The sequence below is a fragment of the Diospyros lotus genome, chromosome 4 (assembly GCF_014633365.1).
Source record: "Diospyros lotus cultivar Yz01 chromosome 4, ASM1463336v1, whole genome shotgun sequence".
Lineage (NCBI taxonomy): Eukaryota > Viridiplantae > Streptophyta > Magnoliopsida > Ericales > Ebenaceae > Diospyros > Diospyros lotus.
In genome coordinates this window covers 40,004,887-40,025,292 of record NC_068341.1, presented here as the reverse complement: position 1 = coordinate 40,025,292, position 20,406 = coordinate 40,004,887, and the positions used below count along the sequence as shown (strand labels likewise).

General features: G+C 34.3%; 2 protein-coding genes across 4 annotated transcripts; both read right to left on the bottom strand.

Moving 5' to 3' along the window:
• Nucleotides 1–1,343: 1,343 nt before the first annotated feature.
• LOC127799439 (uncharacterized) lies at nt 1,344–2,164 on the bottom strand. Its single transcript, XM_052333471.1, has one exon. The coding sequence runs from the start codon at nt 2,122–2,124 to the stop codon at nt 1,501–1,503; it is 624 nt and encodes a 207-aa protein (XP_052189431.1). The 5' UTR covers nt 2,125–2,164; the 3' UTR covers nt 1,344–1,500.
• A 4,567-nt stretch (nt 2,165–6,731) lies between these two features.
• Nucleotides 6,732–13,456, bottom strand: LOC127799431 (aspartokinase 2, chloroplastic-like). 3 transcript variants are annotated; one of them, XM_052333462.1, is made up of 14 exons: nt 13,154–13,456; nt 12,386–12,971; nt 12,202–12,284; nt 12,051–12,091; nt 11,207–11,361; nt 10,056–10,205; nt 9,845–9,940; nt 9,447–9,563; nt 8,428–8,547; nt 8,250–8,342; nt 8,027–8,149; nt 7,807–7,923; nt 7,279–7,341; nt 6,732–7,021 (listed from the first exon to the last, which is right to left on the bottom strand). In XM_052333462.1, exons 2-14 carry the CDS (start codon nt 12,791–12,793, stop codon nt 6,893–6,895), a joined length of 1,695 nt encoding a protein of 564 aa, XP_052189422.1. In that variant the 5' UTR covers nt 12,794–12,971; nt 13,154–13,456; the 3' UTR covers nt 6,732–6,892. The 3 variants fall into 3 exon arrangements, with proteins under 3 accessions (XP_052189422.1, XP_052189421.1, XP_052189423.1); XM_052333461.1 differs by having other exon boundaries at nt 13,237–13,456; XM_052333463.1 differs by having other exon boundaries at nt 8,033–8,149; nt 13,237–13,456.
• Between the last annotated feature and the right edge of the window lie 6,950 nt (nt 13,457–20,406).

Genomic DNA, 20,406 nt, shown 5'->3' with positions numbered 1-20,406 from the left:
TCCAGCATATTTACAGTAAGGATGCATCGGATTTTAGGGGGTATAGATAGGCAGTTTTCAGCTTTGTAAATAGATTTAAGTTGAGGGGCAAAATCGGAAATGTCTATACCAGTTATAAGTTCCTAGAAGTTAACGCCCTACTTTCTATAAATAGGACAGCAGTCTAGGCATAGGGATGCATTGTTCATTCTCACGAGAAAGAAGAGAGAAAAGGCTGTGTGTTAGAATAGTCTTTGTAATCTTGAAGTCTTGTAATTGTGAGAGTGAGGGTTTGTACTGTGATCATTCTAAATCAAAGGCTGCTCTCGGGAGGTTCTTAGAGGCTGGATGTAGAGCCAATTCAATTGGCTTGAACTAGGATAAATCTGTTGTCTCATGTGGTTTGGGTATTTCTTTCTTATTCAGTTTTATGCCTTCAAATTTCTGTTCTTTATTATTTGTTTGTGTTGTAATTTGTTGGCCGGTGACTTGAGAGTGATTGAGTGTGTCGGGAGGTATTTGATTGGTTTCTTGGGTGTGTTTAAAGGCTGTCAGTGCTCCCAATTTATAACATGAATGAATTAATTTAAGTTCTCTCATTTTCTCTCTATCCATTCTCTGTTTCACTCTATTCTTCTCTCTAATTCTCTCTCTTTCTTCTTTCTCGACTGTCAACTAGAAACCCTCGATTCGAAACCTAGGGTCTTGACATCACAATCCCTAATTCTTGCATACAAAATACAAAGTAGTAAACTAAGAACCAAACTGCACTCCTAACAGCTGGTTCGCTGTTTCTAACAGGATTACAGTGGCTCATCCCATTGAATGAACATAACAAAATCACATCATTCCAAAACTTGTGTCATATATATAAATTATGTTTGTTAGTGAAATAACAAAATCCAAAAATGCATCCCAGGAGCTTCAAAAAACTGTAAACTCTCTAAGAAGGCAGCACCTGTTAGATCTTAAGAGCCAGCAAGAACAATTTGGAACCGCTGTCAATAGGAAAGCAATTAACTAGTCTCCATCGGTTTTGTTCAGAGTCAGACGAGATTCAAGCTAAGTAGAATGGCAGCTACATATGAGTACATAGAAGATGCTCCATTCAAACTTTCCAAGAACTGGAAGGTAGGACTATGGTTTCTTGGAATTTATTGATCTTTCTAACACACAAAACATCTAGGCTGGGTCCTTGAATTTCAATTTCTACAACAGCCAGACCTAGAGTTCGGATAAAGAAAAATGAATCCAAATGCACTCAAACAACAACTCCATACCAAGTCTTTATCCCACTAACGAATCTAACGCAATCATTCAATTCATTTTCAGCTAACGATAAAATTTTACAATGTAATCAAACATCAGAAAACCATATTTCTATATTAGATACCAAATTCTGTTTCCACCAAAACGACAAGAAACAACAAAATTGCATTCACTCACTGATCCTCGCACTAAAAGAAGAAGAATTTTCTTATAACAAAAAGGAAACTACGAAAATGAAGGTACCAAGTTTACTTAATTCTTCTTCTTCTTCAGGTTACTGCCTTTGTTGTTGTTGAGCAATTCATCGGGGACAACTTTGAGGAGCTTCTTCTGCTTAGACTTGGCAATCTTCTTGAGCGTGTTGGGATTGGTGATCTTCTGGAACTTGGTCCCCGACCTCAGAATGTTTTCCTGCTTTCTCTTCTCTCTCTCCTCTCTCTGCTTCCTCTTCTCCACCTTGTTCTGCCTTATCTCCTCCTTCAGCTCCGTCATCCTCTCCCTGTAGGCCCTCTTTATCTCCTTCTCCTTCATCCGCTGCTCGAAGGTCGTCTTCTTCTTGCTCACGTTCATAGCCGACGAGCGGTGAGCCCGTGGCTCCTTCCACTTCCGGCTGGACATCTTCCCTGCAATCACACCGTCGTAGGTCGGCTTCCCGAACGCCGCCGTCGGTCGGTCGGGATTATCGGAAGATGCCACCGCTTGTCTCTTCGACGACGGGGGAGCACCTTCGTTGCTGTCATCGTCGACGTCCATGGTGGCGTCCTTGTGTGCTTGGTTGGATCCATTGAGTTCTTCCGCCTTCTCCGATCTCTTTCTCTTGTAGGTTTTGCCGCCGAATCCTTCGTCGAGAAATCTGAAATCGATCGTGCACGCCATCGTCGGCTAACTAAAACCCTAGCTCGGTCAGTCTTGTTAGATATATATATATATATAGGGTTTGGGTCTTAGCGGCGGAAGGCAAGAAATTAAAGTTGGCAAATGGCCCAGCCTGCCTCCCACTTGCCTACCCATTTCGTGAGCGGGGCCAAATTTGGCCAGCAAGGGAGGCGGGCCGGGTTAGGCTGGGCAATGGAAATTGGGGGCCGGCACTGCCCTACCCTTAATATATGGGCCAAGACGGGTTAGTACGGGCGTGGGCTATTATTTTTAAATTTTTTAACATATTTTTTATTTTTTTATTTTTTCTCAAATACAATAAATATTTTTTTAAATATATTTATAAATAATTACAAATGATTGTGGAATTTTTTTATGATTACAATTTTATGTGTCCATTTTTTATAAGCGATTGTGAATTTAGACTAAATTCAATTATCTTCTTAATTTTATATGCTTACAAAATTAGAAGGAATATGAGTTATGATTTTTAATTTTTTTTATTTTTTTATTTTATGTGTAATTTTTAATTTTTTTATATATAATTTTCGTAAGTGGATGAAATGGGCCAAATGGATCGTGCTAGGTTGTGCCTTTTTGGTGGGCCGGGTCGGGCTAGGTCACTGGCCACAAAACATTGGCCCGACACAACCTTGCATTCTTAGGGTGAGCTAGGCCGACCCATTTGCAATAGTACCGGGCCAAGTTGGGCTAAGAGGTGGGCTACCTCGCCCATTTGTCAACTCTACAAAAAATATATCTATAAGAGAAGATAATTGGTATGTATGATCAAATATAAAATCTGAACAAAAAGCATTAAGAAATTTTTTTTAAAAATTAAATATAATAAAAGGAATTTATTTTTTATTATTTTTATATAAAAATAAATAACGTGTATATATATTGAGGGGGAGGGGAGGAAGATTAATTTTATTTAATTAATTTAAATTAAATTAAATTTTTTACAATTAATTGTAGATATAAATGACAAAGAGAAATAGTTTAATTTGAAATTATCTGTGATGTGTTATAAACAAAAGTTTACTAAAAAAACAAAAAATTCAAGAATTCAAAGTATCATTTTAGCCCAAAAATAATATTTAAAAGATTGAATGTCTCCTAAAAATTAGATTCGCCTCTGAAATAACTGTCTCTGAAGAACTAAAAGAGCCCTAGAGACTATTATTAGTATCCCAGAGTGGGAGACTAATAATAGTCTCCTAGAGATTATAATCGAGCTTAGGAGTTTATGTCCACTTGAGTTTGTACAATAAATTCATTTTCTTTAGGAGATCTTGAATAAAATACTAAATTCATTTTCTTTAGGAGATCTTCAATAAAATACGAATCGAATAACTTCGATATATAAAAATTCTTTCAAGAATCTTGCAAAAAAAAAATCAACCTCCTATATTCTATAAGGAAAATGTTATTGATACTGCTTAGACTACACCTTAGACTACCAAAAAGAGTTGAGATGACAAAATTGCCCTAGCTGAAATTGTAAAATTACAAAACATCTTTCCCACTTCTTCTCTTTCCTTCCTCTCCCCTCACCTAGTGACCATGCTCATCTTCTTTTTCCTTTCTCCCTCATTCTCATGGTTGCCTCTAACAATCGCTTGTCATCGTCATTCTGTCATCGTCATCGCCTTGCTTCTTGTTAACTACCGCTGCATCCTCAACGACAATCTGTGCGCGAGAGGTGAGGTGATAAGATGGCAATGACAAGCAATTGCTAGAGGCGGTCATGGGAAGGAAGGAGGCAACCATGGTCATTGGGTGAGAAGAGAGAAAGGAAAAAGAATGAAGAGCGTTTTGCAATTTGAGTGAAAGTAATTTTGTCAAAATTGCTCTACTGTTTAATTGTTCTCTTTTGTAAAAAGTTTAAAGAGCTTTATAATAACATTCTCAGTAAAGAAATTCATGACTATGTTAAGGTGACAATAATTTGAAAAGGTTAAATTAATTCAGACAACTTAGAATAGTCAAATTTCAAGTTCATTTATTTAAATAATAAAACGAAATAATTTCAGACATGACTACATCAAATTAAAATTTATATGTCATCTATTTAAATAGATTAATTTGAAAACGATATTATTTAAAATATTCAAATTTAAAATTCATTTATCCAAGTGCTGAATAATTTCAAATTTGGTTAAAAGTTTTGGCTGTTTAACGACAAAAGTTTATACGAGACATTTGTTTTGGGAATTGGGTTGAAACATACAATGGGAAAAAGAAAATACGAAAAAGAGTTTTAATGGGAAACTATAAGTAACTGTTAAATTTAATTAATTAATTATATTAAACCCAGTGGGTGCCTGGAACTTCTGAGTTCTGGGTTTTGAGAAGTTACTTACTTGTACAATTCAAACATTTGAAAAACAATTTTATTGTTAATAGAAGGCTCGCCCGCTGTGGTGTAATGAATGAATGAACACATGCCATCTTGAGTCGATTAATTTGGTTAATTTAAATCAAGTAAAGGGGAATGGACTAACAATCAAACACTTCTTGAAGAAGGTAAGGGTGTTTCCTTACCTTGTTAGTTTCAAAAAGGTGCATGAATTTGCATAGTTGATTAAATGCCCACATAATTTAGTTTCTAGCTTATATGCATTAAAGTTAATGATGATGCGGGAGACGATCATCGCCTTGTTTCGGATCAAGTACCTGTAAAAAAGAGTCGGGAGCTTCATTCTCATGATCACTCTGACACTTAAGTTAGTTCACAAGATTATCAAAACTGAATATTTCAATAGAAAATAAAAGAAATGATCCCTTCTACCTGTGTGGATTCACTCATATTTATGAGGAGCAAGGGGTCGTTCCCTAAGTTTCCCCATTTTTCATAGGAGAGAATCTTCCCAATATTGCAAAAAAATTTGTTGTTGAGTTTGCTTCCACGAGTGGAGAAGTTATCCTCAGAGCCTTTTGGAATAATGATTATTTTAATTTAGAAACTATGATCTTGGGAGGAATGGATATACCCATCATCTTCAAGAATCTCAGGACAACAATCGCCTTTAGAAGCTTCGAGGGAACCAAGGAGACCGAAAATACCGAGATACGCTCGCCAGGCTTGGATTTGAACTTCCAGATATTCTCTAGGACAACCCGGACACGTATCTTCCTCAGCTTAAACCAGGTGGTAACTCTCAATTGTCCCTTAGCAGACACGTGTCCTTCGTCCGCTAGCTAATTCGTGGTGACATCAAAGTAATTATGATCTTCGAAATTTTTCCCTTCAATTACTTTTCTAAGATTTTCATGAAAATCTATGGTTATAGAAAGCATCGGGGTTAAGGGTGACAATTTTTGCTTCGTGCAGAAAGCATTCACAATGACCGCAAGACCCTCTCAATTATACAGATAATGGGGATAACAAATAAATTTAATTAGAAGTAACTCTCCACGAACAAACAAGTGTTGCATTTCATTTCATGACATAACATGTACAAAAATAATTTTTAAACCACCCTTACTAAGTAATAATGTTCATTAGTGCACATTTAATGTGTCAACTTTTATATGTACTAACAAAGAAAAAGGTTTATGTAACATGTTTTGTATATTTGATAAGTAATTAGGCACGATATTCATAATGACAACGTACACATCATCTCCTATAACATGGGCAACAAGAACAATACATACTATGTTAAAAGTATGTGTAATGTAAACGTGCAAGGAACCAAGATAGAAGGTGTTGAATGTGCATGTCTTATTGAATGTTTGTGAAATTAACTCTAATTCATCATGTCCCCATCATAAAAAATGAATGCCTACTTCCATTGGATATGGCTAACCACCAAACCCCAACTAGGGTTCCAAGCAAGCAACAAGTCATGTTGAACGATTATCAGTCAGCCAGCCAGCAACCTTTTTAATTTTTTATATTTTAAGGGAGAGAGAGAAAGGAGTAATCCAACAACCATGGCCAGCTATAAGCTCCTTCTATGCTATGGTCCACCATCGTGGGAGGAAACCAAATCAAGAGAACGAGAAGAGTGGAGAGAAAGGGACCTACCGGATAGAGGGTGTAGAGTGGAGAGGGGATGATGTTGCCAAAACAAAAGAGAGGGTCAAAACATTGTGAGAATCTCTCAAAATTTAACCACAATTATCTAACCATTAAAAGGGTTAATTTTGCCTAACCTTAAAGAGACATCCATGTAATTATCCTCGTGGCTAGTCCAAACTCAAAAAAGGTCTCGGGCATATATAAAGGAGGAGTATTGCATTGTATTAAGTAACCAACAATTAGCATTAAAACTTATCATATTAAACCTTATGAATTCTACAACACTAGAGATCTACTAAAATTTATGCGCCCAATCTCACCTAACAACGCTGCGTTGAACTATGGATGGGCACTGTCACTGTGGCCAAACACTTGCAGAATCTTCAACCAAGCAGGGGAGGAGGGGGTGGGGTGGGGGGAGAGCCTTTCCCCTTTCAGCCTTTGCAGGCATATTAAAAAAGCCTCCCAGTGCTTGAATCAGTCAAGGTTAACAGTGTAAATTTAAAGAAGAAACAGAGGATCAGGCTTTTTCATGCACGAACTATGCCTCCCATATCATATAGGATATCTCAAAAAATGGCTAACACAATACTACATATATAGATATTGGTATCATGGCAAGTGATATGAGAGACACCCATACCCACACGTTCAACATGACATGTAACCAGATTTGGAGGAGACACTGACACTGGGTTTACTCACAAGCAAGTCAACTCAACATCGGTAGGGCAAAGTTCAACTGGATCCATTCTGAGACCCGCATTCCACTTTTAGGTCTGAGATATCACTTGAAAAGAATGCAGAGTGGAGTGCCCTCACACATTGTTCTGCTTCACTGTCGTGTACGATCAATGAGATGTTGACCTGGTCGGAAGCAAGAGCAAGGCGATCAAAATGTTGATTACTGTGTTCTCCAACACAACCAATGTTTGTGCATCTATGCGAGTACTCGATTGGAGATAATAATGTTGTTTCAAACTTGAGATACCAGATGAGAGTGCAACAAATAAAAAATTAATTGAGAATCTAGTTTTCTGTGATTGGATTAAAAGGTGCAGCTTGGATTCTGAACTGAGTTATGCCACAAATGCAAGGGAATGCAAAGGGTAATGGCTAGATACCTTAGATGCACCTTGAGAGATCATCTGAACATTGACTCCATTGGCACGAAGAACGCAGAATACCTGGCATAAAATGCATCAAGAAACAGGGGTTGATATGAGAACCATATGGTGAAAAATTAAACGATTGTTAAATACATTTTCAACAGGAAATTTAAACAAAAAAAAATTCTGATCCAGAAGTGTGATAGCATTACTGAGTTATCATTGAGTAAAAAGAAGACATTTGCATCTCCCAGAAATCTATGAAACAGAAGACATTTTGTATCTCCCATAATACATACTGACAAGGGGTTGAAGACGAGGGATACTCAATATCATCAAGGGAAGGAGCATGAGGATTGCAAGCGAACAAGGGGGAGAAAATTACTTGCAAGAAAAAGGGCGATCCAGACAAATGCTGAATGAATGGACATGTGGAATCCCACCAAAAACATAAAATATCACACCAAAGATGATTGCAACAGCATTCTTTCTAAAAAACCTTGATAAAATCATTGTTTTTTCCTATTTTCTGATAAGCAGTACCTTCTCTAATATCAGCGATGACCTCTGAACATTGCCAATAAGAGATATGATTGATCTGTTCTGCAGGAGATTCACAACTGATATTTTTTCAAGTTCTTCCACAACATGATCAAGCTCCTGTCCAGATAACATATAATGCTGAGTAAAGCTAGATGAAATATGTAGCAATAAGAGAGTACAATAATAAATCTAATACTGCAAATCAAGCAAGATATCATACGCATGCCTGCTGAATGAGTTCCCTGCTCCAGAGCTTTGATGGATCCAATGTCAAGGAAATACTAACTTCACTAGTAGCCACAACATCCACTGATATTCCCAAATCTTCAAAGATTGAGAATACCTGCACAGTGCCAATGCAATGCATGGCAAATTAGAGCTCAGAAAAGCAACAGAATGAATCCAAGGGCAAGAAGTACTGAAAATAGTAATTGACCCTTCACCTTGGCTAGGAAGCCATATTGACCAAGCATGCGGGTGCTAGCAATATCCAACATTGTCACATTCCGTTTCAAGACAATGCTAGTCAGTACTGCCTGGAATCATAAAAGCACATGTTGTAAGTTGATTATAAGTACCACACAAAATAATAAGTTTTCTGCAGATTATGCTGGTACTGACCTTGCTCATATCTCTTGCTCTGGTGATAAGAGTTCCAGGAGCCTTAGGATTGTAAGAATTCTTAACCCTAACAGGAATATCACCTTCTCTTGCTGGCTTCATGGATTGTGGATGCAGGACCTGTAAAGTACAGAAAGAATGCATCTAACAAGCTCATCTTTTACTTAGTAAACTATCAAGTCACTCAAGTAACTTCCAATGCGGTCAAAACTCTGGCAAAACAAGCAATAACTTCCAATGCATTAAGGATTTACACATTTGAGGGATCATCAAAAGTTACTTACAACAAGAAAGAGAAGAACAAAGAGGCTGTAAATTTGAGAGAAGACCGTGTGATAAGCAAAAGGAGGAGGTAACTTCAACAAGAGAAAGGCAAGTATAGTTTGAGGAATAATTAAATGCCCAATAAGGAAAAAGATAACCTATTAGCCAGAAGTTAGAAGAACCCAACAGTTCTTTTAATATGCATTTTCCAAGTCTTGACCACAAGCAGAATTCAACAGTTAATAGTTCAAATACACAAAACTGGATCTTCATTCTCAGAACAGAAGTTTGGCCAACTTAGGAGCAGCAGTTCTCAAATGGTTGAATTTAAGCAATATGAAAAGGTTAAGATCAAAATATCTTCCTGATCAAATCCAAGGATTTATTCAACTAAAACTGAATGCGGTTCTCAGAAATTTAACACCTTTTTTTCTCTCTCTTTCATTTTTTTTTTTTTTTTTTGGCAAGACACCCCTTTTTTTGTATTAATCATATTGTGAACTTGGAGTCTTGGACCTCTAAATTTAACTATGAAGGAAATCCATTTATGGAAACACTCAGTCAAGATTCAACAACAAATAGATTCAACAAATCCACTTATGGTGGCAAGTCTAGTACAGGCCAATATATATATGCATATAAACAAAGGCTGCTTGCAAGCACAACTTACAACTAGAGTCTACTCAAGAAAAATGCATACAAGCAATGGTATTTTTTGATAGCGCAGTATGAGGATTAGCACTATAGAAAGCTACCTGTGCACCAAAATATGCAAGCTCCGCAGCCTCTTCAAATGTTAGATATGGCACAGGTTCTGCGTCTGGATATATGTTAGGATCACACGTCAGAACACCATCAACATCCTTCCACACCTATAATTGATTAAAAATAGGTTCTTAGTTCTTTAGAAATGTTATACTTGAACCATAAAATTCGAGAAACTAGAACTTGAATGATTTTTTTTTTTTTAAATTCACCATGAGACTAACTATATAACACTGTTCTATGCATCTTTGTGTGCTCAAATAAAGTTAACTATTTTTATTTTTAGTACTTACCAGAAACGGGGATAATGGGATTTATCTTTGCATTGAGTACATATGCAGATGTACTAACAACTTTTAACCTACACATAATTAGCAGAGGCACTCACCTGAATTTCTCGCAGCCCTAGTGCTTTACCAATGGTTGTTGCCGTCAGATCACTACCACCCCTGCCCAAAGTAGTCACTGCACAGGATCTCCAGCCCTGCAATGATGATGGTTAAAATATCATAACTGCAATCCCTCAAATGGACAATGGTTGACCAAATAATGACTACTCCAAAATAGAGAACTACAATGCCAGTCACAGGAAGAAAGACCTTTCCAAGGAAGCCAGTAACAATAGGAATTGCAGGATCACTAATCCAATCACCAAGCAACCTCTTTGAAACAGCTGGGTAAGTTGCTTCCAGGATGTCAGCATTTGAGAAGTCATCTGTTGTTATGAAACCAATATCAAATGCATCATACTGCAAAACAATACAGAGCCTAATGATTAGTCATAACAAGGAAAATCATTAGACACACATCTAAATACACAATAGGTATTTTATCTAGCAGAGAAGACGAACAAAAAATGTAAGTGATACATACATGTCAACTAAAACCATTTAGAATTCTTAACCAATAATCTGAAAGTCTAGCCGCAGGAGATGCCCACAGTCAATTGAATTAGCCAAATACAATGTCCAAATAAAAATTAAGATGGGCTTAAATATTCAGCTAGTTTTATGAAACTCAAGTAGCAATGACAGAATCCATGTTCAGATAGAGTTCATTAAACCAGAAACAACAGCCTTTCAACCTCATTATGGATGTTCCCACAAGTTTCTTTTTTCTGCAACTATGGCTTTCATTAAACAAATTAAGAAATAATCATTTAGTGTCTAGTCTTTGTTTCTTACTAAAACACATAATAATTGGATAATTAATAACAAGAAATATGGTCTTCTTCATATTGAAGAATAATTGGAAGAAATCTTGATGTAACATACCGAGCATTGTGGATTGTAGATAGGTTAAAATTCAAAGTAACTACAAGGCTAAATAAAAATCAAATGTCTGAAAGTTTTCTTCAGCATGAAATTAACTTAATCATTTTATTAGCCATTTGAAGAATATAGATTTTCTAAGACTGTAGGGTCTTAGAAATGATAGGAAGAGAACATACTTAACGAGCTTTAATACCAATTTTGTTTAAATATGCAGTAAAAATTGGGGTTAACATGCACTGCCCAAATGAGACTATTTAGTCTCCTTTAGGGAGTGTACTTCCCAAATGAGACAAAATAGTCTCAATTGAGGAATGCATGTAACCCAGAATATGCAGCAACTTTATTTAAATATGCAGCAAAAATCAAAGGTCTGCCAGTTTTCTTCAGCATGGAATTAACTAAATCATTTCATCAGCCATTTGGAAGATACAGATCTTTTAAGACTGTAGGGTCTTGGAAATGACAAGAGAACATACCTGACGAGCTTTAACACCAATTTTGTTTAAATATGCAGCAAAAATTCTTGTTGACATGCATTCCCCAAATGAGACTAAATAGTCTTTTGTGCGTAAGGTCAACTCTTTCACTTGACCAATTCCCTTTAGAAGTTGCTCCAGTTCCTCCAAGTGTGCTGTAATATTTGCACAAGCAACAACATCATAACAAAAAAAAAAAAAACAAGTATGAATACACAAAGATCATCTGGACAGGCTGCTGGACAAGACACAAAAAACTACAACCTCTATACAGATATTGGACAAATCAAATTTACACAAGTAGACAAATTTCACATTCTATAGAAATGGAATTAGGCTGCAAACATTATCTATTTTTCATAAATGGCTATACGTACAGGCATCGGTGGTGATCCATACTATTGCAGAACCATAACAAGAGATCAATAAAGCTGGTACATCCATCTGTTTCTTGAGGTTTAGTTCTCATACAAAAAATAAAACCACTTAAAATTATCATGAAGCAGTTTTAAGTCACTGTCACCATATATCTTATTATGCATACATTATCAATAGGTCCTGTTTTTATTGTAATTCTCTGATAAATGAAGTGGTCTAAGGTCTAAACTTCCGCTAATAGTCCAGAGAAATGAAAGAAATAAAATGGCCCATGTTTCCTCATGAAGCCAAAAGAGAGAAAATGGTAAGACGCATGCCTGGTGGTATTGGATTAAAGTAACAAGTTAACTAGAAGTTGGTAAATTCAGTTGAATAGAGAAAATAAATATATTGAGAAAACTAGGCAACTCAAGAAAAAAAAAACATCAAAATAGAACAATTGAATCTTTTTATAAAAGGAACTTACTTAAAACAGAGGATCTGTCAACCCCTAGCTCATCCACAGTCCTATCAACCCAAATTTATGTCCAATAAGAACAGGTCCAATGCATAAAGTACAACTCATAAATTGATCATCCAGATTGGGGGTAGGGGGGCATAAACAAATCATTTCCAACCTGAGATGCAATTCTTTCACAAAAAGCAATTCATCAATGTCAGATACATTGGAGGTACCACAACCGACGGCTTTTTCTCCAGCCTGGTAGATGCTTATTTCCAGTTAACATCTTATTCCAATAGCATAGAAAATTATAATGAATAGACCAAACAAAAAGTCTGAAAACGAAGAAAAAATTATACCAATAAAAGTTTGTTAGTTGTCTTCCCCATAGCAGAGAGAACTACCACAGGTCTTTCTTCTGGGAAGCTAAGAATAAGGTCAGCAACCTCTCTCATCCTATCAGAAGAGGCCACTGATGAGCCACCAAACTTCATGACACATGTCAGTTCATTTGAGACCCCATCACAGGTTTGATTTTCAGCTTTGTTCCTCTCAAGCACATCGGTAGTTTTCCCCTCACAACTCAGTCTTAAACCCCTCCTGGTGCAATAATTTTTTACAGCCACGCTACAAAATCCAGAAACTGAAGCGAGAGAGCTAGCAAAACGAAGATCCTTTTGCGACCACAGAAGTCGGGAATGCAAATGTTTGGGAGAAAAAGCAGGGCCGACAGTTTTGACCCCACACAAATGTGTTGAAGTTGCCATTCTTTATGGACAATGAATTTTTCAATGTTCTATCAACGGGCTAATAGGTTAAACAAATCAAGTTATTTCAACAAAATAACAGAATGATTCTAAGATCCAATCAAAGAAAAATCCTACTTCACACAAATGCAGCGTATTTGCAAGATTTGTGCGCTCATAAGCTCTTTCCCCAAGCAATCTGCACGCAAACAACCAATTCATATAGTCAATTTAAAAGGAACACCAACCCAAGGAATTGACAAAGATAGCATTTCCTGGTTAGTTAGCTGCCACAGAGAACAGACATTCCGTCAAACTCGAAAAAATCACAAATGAAACGCAGAAAAAGAGAGAGAGATCTCAACCGCTTTCATCTCTTACATTTTCCAAGGAACCAAACGGCACAAGAAGAAAGAACTGAAGCGAAAAGCATGTGAAAAAAGGAGAAGAACCAGACACACTACCTCCCTAGGGACGAGAGACAGAGAGAGAGAGAGGGGCAGCGAGCGGACTTGAAACGCAGAGAAACGGCGGCCTAGGGTTTTCGTGGCTTTATGTTAGAATGAAGATTTCCCTTCCGACTCTATCTCTCTCTCTCTCTCTCTCTGAGCTCCGAAGGAAGCAGACGAGAAAATGCGAGCGAGAGAGAGAAACCCGGCGGCGCGGCGCCTCCCAGTCTCCCTTTCGCGTATATATATATATATATATATACGTACGCTGTAAATTTGACGACGCCACCAGACCCGTTGATAATTATGGTTGTCCTTTTTATTTTATTTTAAAGAAATATTATTAATAAACCATAAAATATACTTTAAACTACATAATATAATTAAAATATTTAAAATACTCTTTATTTAAAACGATAAAACTCATAATTAAAATATTTCTCATCCAAGATGATACAACGTGAGACGGCAAGATACAAATAATATTTTTATTACTTGTAAAATATTATAGGTAACTGTTATGTAGCCCACCGTCATAAGATTTACCCTTCTCTATTTGTCGGATAATTGCTATGTTATTAGACGGTGAACAACATAGTAGTGCCCAGACATTATATAGTCTAAGGTATAATTTAAAAAATGTTAATAATATCGTTTTATATATATATAAATATAATTATTATATTATTTTAATTTGATTTTGTATTCATATTTTATTATTCTATTAATATTAATAATATATATTAGAATAGGGAGAGAAATCATAGATTTGAGTTTGACGCGTTGGACGGGATTGGGAGTGACGTTGGAGTCAGCTACGCACTTGAGCTGCCTTTTACCCGCCCGGGAAGCGATGCGCGTAAACGTCCGATTTCGCAAAAATAATGTCATTCATTGACCAAAAAAATGTTCTAATTACGGGTCAACTTTAAGTTGGTTTACTTATTAAATTGATTGAATTATTTAATTTAAATAAATTAAATTTCTGTTAAGTGTCTAATTGAATCGATCGAATAGATTTTCGAGTCGAATAAATTCAAAAAAAAAAAAAAAAGAACTGATCAAAAAAATTGAAGAAGAAAATTTGAAATAACAAAATGTAAAAATAATATCATTTTTTACACTTCAATCCACAATTATTTTAATTTTTTAATATAAAAATCAAATTGAAATAATTAAAATTATCAAACTTATAAATAAATTCAAACAGACCTACAACTTGAATAAGCCAATTCAATTCAATTATTTTAATTTAATCGAAATATTGCTCGTCACCTAATTCTAACCAGGGTTGTTTATGTTTTAGTTTATATCGAAAAAATATTGTTGTATATTGGCATATAAATAGAGCATGCTTTGTGTATATACAAAAGGCATGTTATATATATGTACATATTTAAAACATTAGCCTTCAAAACACAGGTTAAATTATTGGGTCATGATAAATTAGGATTCGTACCAGTAAGTCGAAGGTTCGGTTCTTTATCTTGCGTAATAAAGCAAAATTTCTACCTATAATTTATTTTTTTTTATCAAAATTGAGGATACAAACGACAAGAACCATGTAAGGACAATAATCCTAAAATCAAGTTCAATTAAATCGATTTAATTTGATCTCATTTGACTCTTATACACTTTGGTCTTCGACTTAAATTTTTTACCAATTTCATACCTCTCATCATGTTTGTGTTAATGTAATAATAAAATATATATTTAATAATGCTTAATTAAACAACGATAGGGTCAATAAAAATACGAAGCAAACAAATTTATTGTTTTGGCCAAAATTGTCACCCTTTAATTTCCGCTGTCGATTTTGAATATATTTCATGAAAGGGGTAGTCTGTATATACATATAAAAAATAAAAATTTATTGAGTGATATTTAATTGTTACAATTTATTGTTAATTTTTTTAAAAAAAAATTAAGATAGTATTTGTTAATCAATATATGGCAAAAAAAATGAGATATAAAAAATATTCCCAAAAAAATATTTTTATTATATTTGTTAAATTTATCTAACAATCTACTAGAAAGGAATCACACGACTTTTTACCAGAGGGAGAGATAAATTTGTCTAAGATTTTACAAATGATAAAAAATAACATATATGCCCCCTATCTCATAAAACCCTGACCCTAAGTATATTCTAAAAAAATTAACAAGTAATATAATAAAAAAATTTCAATATTTTTCATCTTTATTTTGATCATTTCATGTTTTGATCCGAAAAAGTATTTTGATATTATATTGATACAATTTTAAAAAATATTATTTAAATAAAAAATATAAAAAACAAGATTAATTAATTCAATTTATTTTTCAGTCTTTTACCCTTTATATAAAGTCAATAAAAAGAGATACAAGGTATTATCTCCGGCATTATTAGACTCGACGGTGGTACATTGATCAAAGATAATATTGAATTGAAAAATAATTTTTGTACAACTAATTTGGTTAACAAGAGAATGATCGAATGTGTCAAAATTTAAAAATCTTCTCATCTATTTTTTTATTGTTGTCTGTAGATAAAATTCGATCGAATTTCATGATTGATGAAACTCGATCATCAAACTTATATATCTCGTCAGTACATATAGTACGATCTCATCGAATTTTCTTGATTCATTTTAAATCTCTAAAGTTAAATTCATTCGCTCGTAAGCTAGGCAAAAGAAAAAAAATTAGGAAAATATTATTTGTACATCATTGTGTATATTTTGAGTTACACAATGATGTATCAATGTCTAAAATGTTCTCACTTAAGACTGTGAGACGAGGGGTATTTATGTTATTTATGTGTATTGTGTAATTTAAAGCGTATATAAATGATGTACAAATAATATGATATTATAAAATAATTTATTAAATTATAATTTAAAAAAGGAAAGAAAAAAAAAAGAAACACGTGATGAATGTGGTGACGTATCGATTTACGTGCCGGACGAGTCCAAGGGTCTGACTGAGAGCTTGGTTGGGACGGTACGGTATGTCGGAAGATGGAAAAGGGCAGTAACAAATGCGGAAATGACGAAGGTGTCCTCCCCGAACCGTGGTTTGATTTTAACCAGGAGAGTTAAGAGTTAGAGATGCCAAATGGTCAGACTTGTGGTGCGGAGGAGAAGTGAGAAGAATTTGACGAATGGAATACAATGAGACTAAAATAGAGTCATAGACCAGCGTTCGGCAGTTAGTATCCCAAAACAGTGGGTTGGTAGCACAAAGGCTTAGCTTTGAAAGTAATAATATTATTAAATATATAGTTCAGATACAAATGAGAGAGACTCACTGTCTCAGTCCTCTGCTGACTTTTGCATTTATTGGTTCAAAAGGTGAATTTACTCACCCGGCACCTTTTATACCCGACCCGATAGGATGTGGAAAAGTTAAATTATGGTGATTTAATTGGACACAGTGGCTAGACCTGAGCTCACTATGCACAAGGAGCCCCCTCACTTTGGAGAGAGGTACCCCCACACTACCGCTTGCGAGACTCGATCCTCGGTCTTAGTCCAAGATTCACCACAAAAGACACTTTGTCCCCCTTCTTAGCCAATTAGACTGCTCATATGGGCCACTTTTGTATTTATTTAATGACTTAGAGGAGGTAATATTTTTTATTTTTTAAAATGTTCATATTGGCTATGCATTGGACAAATTGAGTTCTTCCTCTGTTTTCCAATTTTAATTTGTATATTCTAACCCTACGCACACGGGTCACTTTTATAATAACAATAATTTTCTTTTTCTTTAGTGGGCCCAGATGGACGAGACCCTGCTTTAAGAGTTCACCCTTTTATGTGTTTGACGGGTCGAACAAATAATAAGAATAGTAAAACTTGTCCTAAAATAGAGATTAAGTAGTTGGATTATAACAAGTTAAAATTTATATTGATAGGTCTTGAATTTGATTCATTATTTTATACATTGAGATAACTCTTTATTTTTTTTTATCAAAATCGATAACACGAATGATGAAGTACGTAAGAGAGGTAATTCCAAAACTATAAAACTTAAATTAAGAATTGTTTGTTCACAAAAGCCTCTCAGCTTTTTGCTTCCCTTGGTGTTATCCTTCTTACCTATTTTTTATTATTTTTTTTGTCAACACATCATCATGAACGTCCCCACTATTCGATCTCATGCACATATTTTGTCAAGAGATAAATAGAAAGAAAGAGAAAATATGAGAATTTTTTTTCTTTTTGATAACCCAAGTTTTGAACTACACCCAACTAATTTTAGGAAAGAGTGGTCCTCCTCCTTGATTTGTCTTCCAAGTTAATCCAAATGTAGTTATAATCTATACATATTTAGAATGAACTTTCGGCAAATGACTTCCTTTTCTATGAACTCCACCTTCACGAAGTGTGGACGGGATCTCCAGAAAAGTGATAGGGTACATCATAACTTTATTTCTACGATGACGACTTACCTTCCAACATTAAATATTGTCTTCAAGGCGTCACGAAAATTTAAATTTTTTATACTTATATTATATTTTTATATTTTACTGCTAGGGCATGTCGGTAAAGAGAAAGACACTGTTTTCTTTGAAGGTAAGCGATCCTCCAAAGCGAAAGCTTAATTAAAAACCGATGCCCAGTTAGATGAGCACAGCACACTTAAATAGCCCACTGATAACTAATTCCCCAAAATTCTTCCCCCATCTATCATCCACTATCTATGAAGCAACAAGAATCATATTTACATTATTTGACTCAATAAACAAATCCTCCACCAACTCAAATACTCCACTTCTATTTACAAGCCTTTCTGCACCCACGTACCCACTGCCTCTAGCTTGTGCCCATGTGTAAGAATCCATAGAAACATGAATTTTTTATTCATGAAAATGCATATAAGACATGACTCAAACTTCTCCAATGGTAAAGGGTTTGTCAACATATCAGACCAATTGTTATCAGTATTGATCTTTTCAAGTTGTAATTGTTTCATTTTTGATATATTTCTAATTTAATAATATCTCACATTAATATATTTAAATGGGGAGTGAAAAGTAAAATTCTAATTTGAATGTAAGAAAATAGTTTATACATGTCTTGCTTGAAACCAAGTTATTGAATAAATTTCTTCATCAATACCAACTCTTTACAAACTTCTATTGTTACAACAAACTCTGTTTTAGTAATAGAAAAAATGATACATTTTTGTAATTTAGATTGTCTTAACACAACTTCTCTTGCAAAAGTGATCAAGTAACTCGAAGTAAACTTTCGAGAGTCAACATCACCAGCTATATAAGTATTTGTATAATAATCAAACAATATAAGTATATCATTGCCAAAACACAACCATACCTCGAAAATACTTAAAAATCCATTTGAAAGATCACCCAAAATGAGATAAATTGGGTGTATTGAATTTTTTTTTTTTTTTGTAATTTTAGAAAAAATGTGCATCAAGGCTAATTTGAAAAGATATATTTCACAACACAAAACATAATACAACAATTCAATATAAATCCATATGCATTAATACATTTTTTTATAAAAATCAACTTCAATCATGTAATATATAAAAAGGTGGCTGCATTTGAAAAAAGAAATAAGAAAACTGTTATCCTAGTAGTAAGAAGATTCAGTTTGCTTTTCTAAATTAAACCTTCAAATCTCACGAAAAACTTATGCATTTGAGAAGTAAACATGAAAACTATGATATTAAAAACAAAATTTTATGCTTGCAATGAAAACTAAAACTATTATACAAAAAACAAATGAGTTGAATTCAAAATATGTAAACATTGCATGTGAAAAACAATATCATCTAAACACAAGAAGCAATTCACAAGTGCTCCTGTGAGCATCGCCCAGTAGTTGGGAGCAAGCACATCTTGAAGATAGGTGGACTGTAGCTGCTATATAGTCGGTGAGAGTTCCTGTATTCGATTCTTGGCCGTTGGGTTCCGTGTTTAACCTCCTCTCCCCATATATGGGGCCAGCGAGGAGAGACCTTTAAAGTGAGGAATTTCACATTTAAAAAAAGCAATTCACAAATTATTTGGATCATAACTATTTCTATGAACTAACTTTTCAACTTTATCAATATCCTCAATGATTTGTTCTTTAACAAATATAGCATCATAGCACATATCAAATTAACAAATAAAGAAGAAAAAAAGATATTTGAGATTAAACCTAAAGGAAGCCTAGAGATAGATATTTGTTTGTCTCTAAATTAATCTTTGACTCATCTAGCTTCAATTAAAAAATAATATTTTGAATAGAGATAGAGTTTTTTTCAAAAATAATATGAAAATAATAATAATAATAAATATTTATTTTACAAGTTTATTCGCTAAATTGTTCATGAACCAAGCCAAACTTTTTATTATTCAAACTTGATTTATTTATAATATGAGCCGAATACGAATGAACTCATATCAAGCCATTTAGATAATTCACAACCCTAAATATTGAAGAGTAATTTCAAGATTACCCGATGCAGCCTCAACCCCTATCTTGCTAATGCTAACCCCAAGGCTCAATTCTCTAGTGGCCTTCAATATTGACCCACGATCAATTATTGTGTTATGATTTATAAATAATTTAATAATTGATTTTCACATCATCTAAGAAAAATTGCAATATGAATTAAAAAGGCAAAGGTAGTAATTATATATCTTTTTAACCATAGGAGTACAATGTTAATTTTTTTCTAAAATAATGTTCAAAGTGCAATAAAAATAATTTAGTTTTTACACTATAATTACTTTGAATAATTTTAGTGCTACATTAAAATTTAGTTTTATTTAAAGTTTACCAAAAAAAAAAAAGTATCTACAATTATCAAGCATCACCAAACACTGCTTTCGTTTAATTTTTTTATTTATTTAATTGTATGGGCACAACATAGACCACTTAATTGAAGTTTGTGATCGAAAATCTATATGTTTTTTCGAAACAACTCCTTCAAGTACACACCGACGTTCCAAATTCAAACACCAAATTTTTATTTATTTAATTGTATGGGCACAACATAGACCACTTAATTGAAGTTTGTGATCGAAAATCTATATATTTTTTCGAAACAACTCCTTCAAGTACACACCGACGTTCCAAATTCAAACACCACAACAACACCCCCACCCCAACCAAAAAAAAGTTGCAAATTCACATAGTGCCAACATAATTCCTTCAAGGGGAATATTTTCAAGAGATAAAA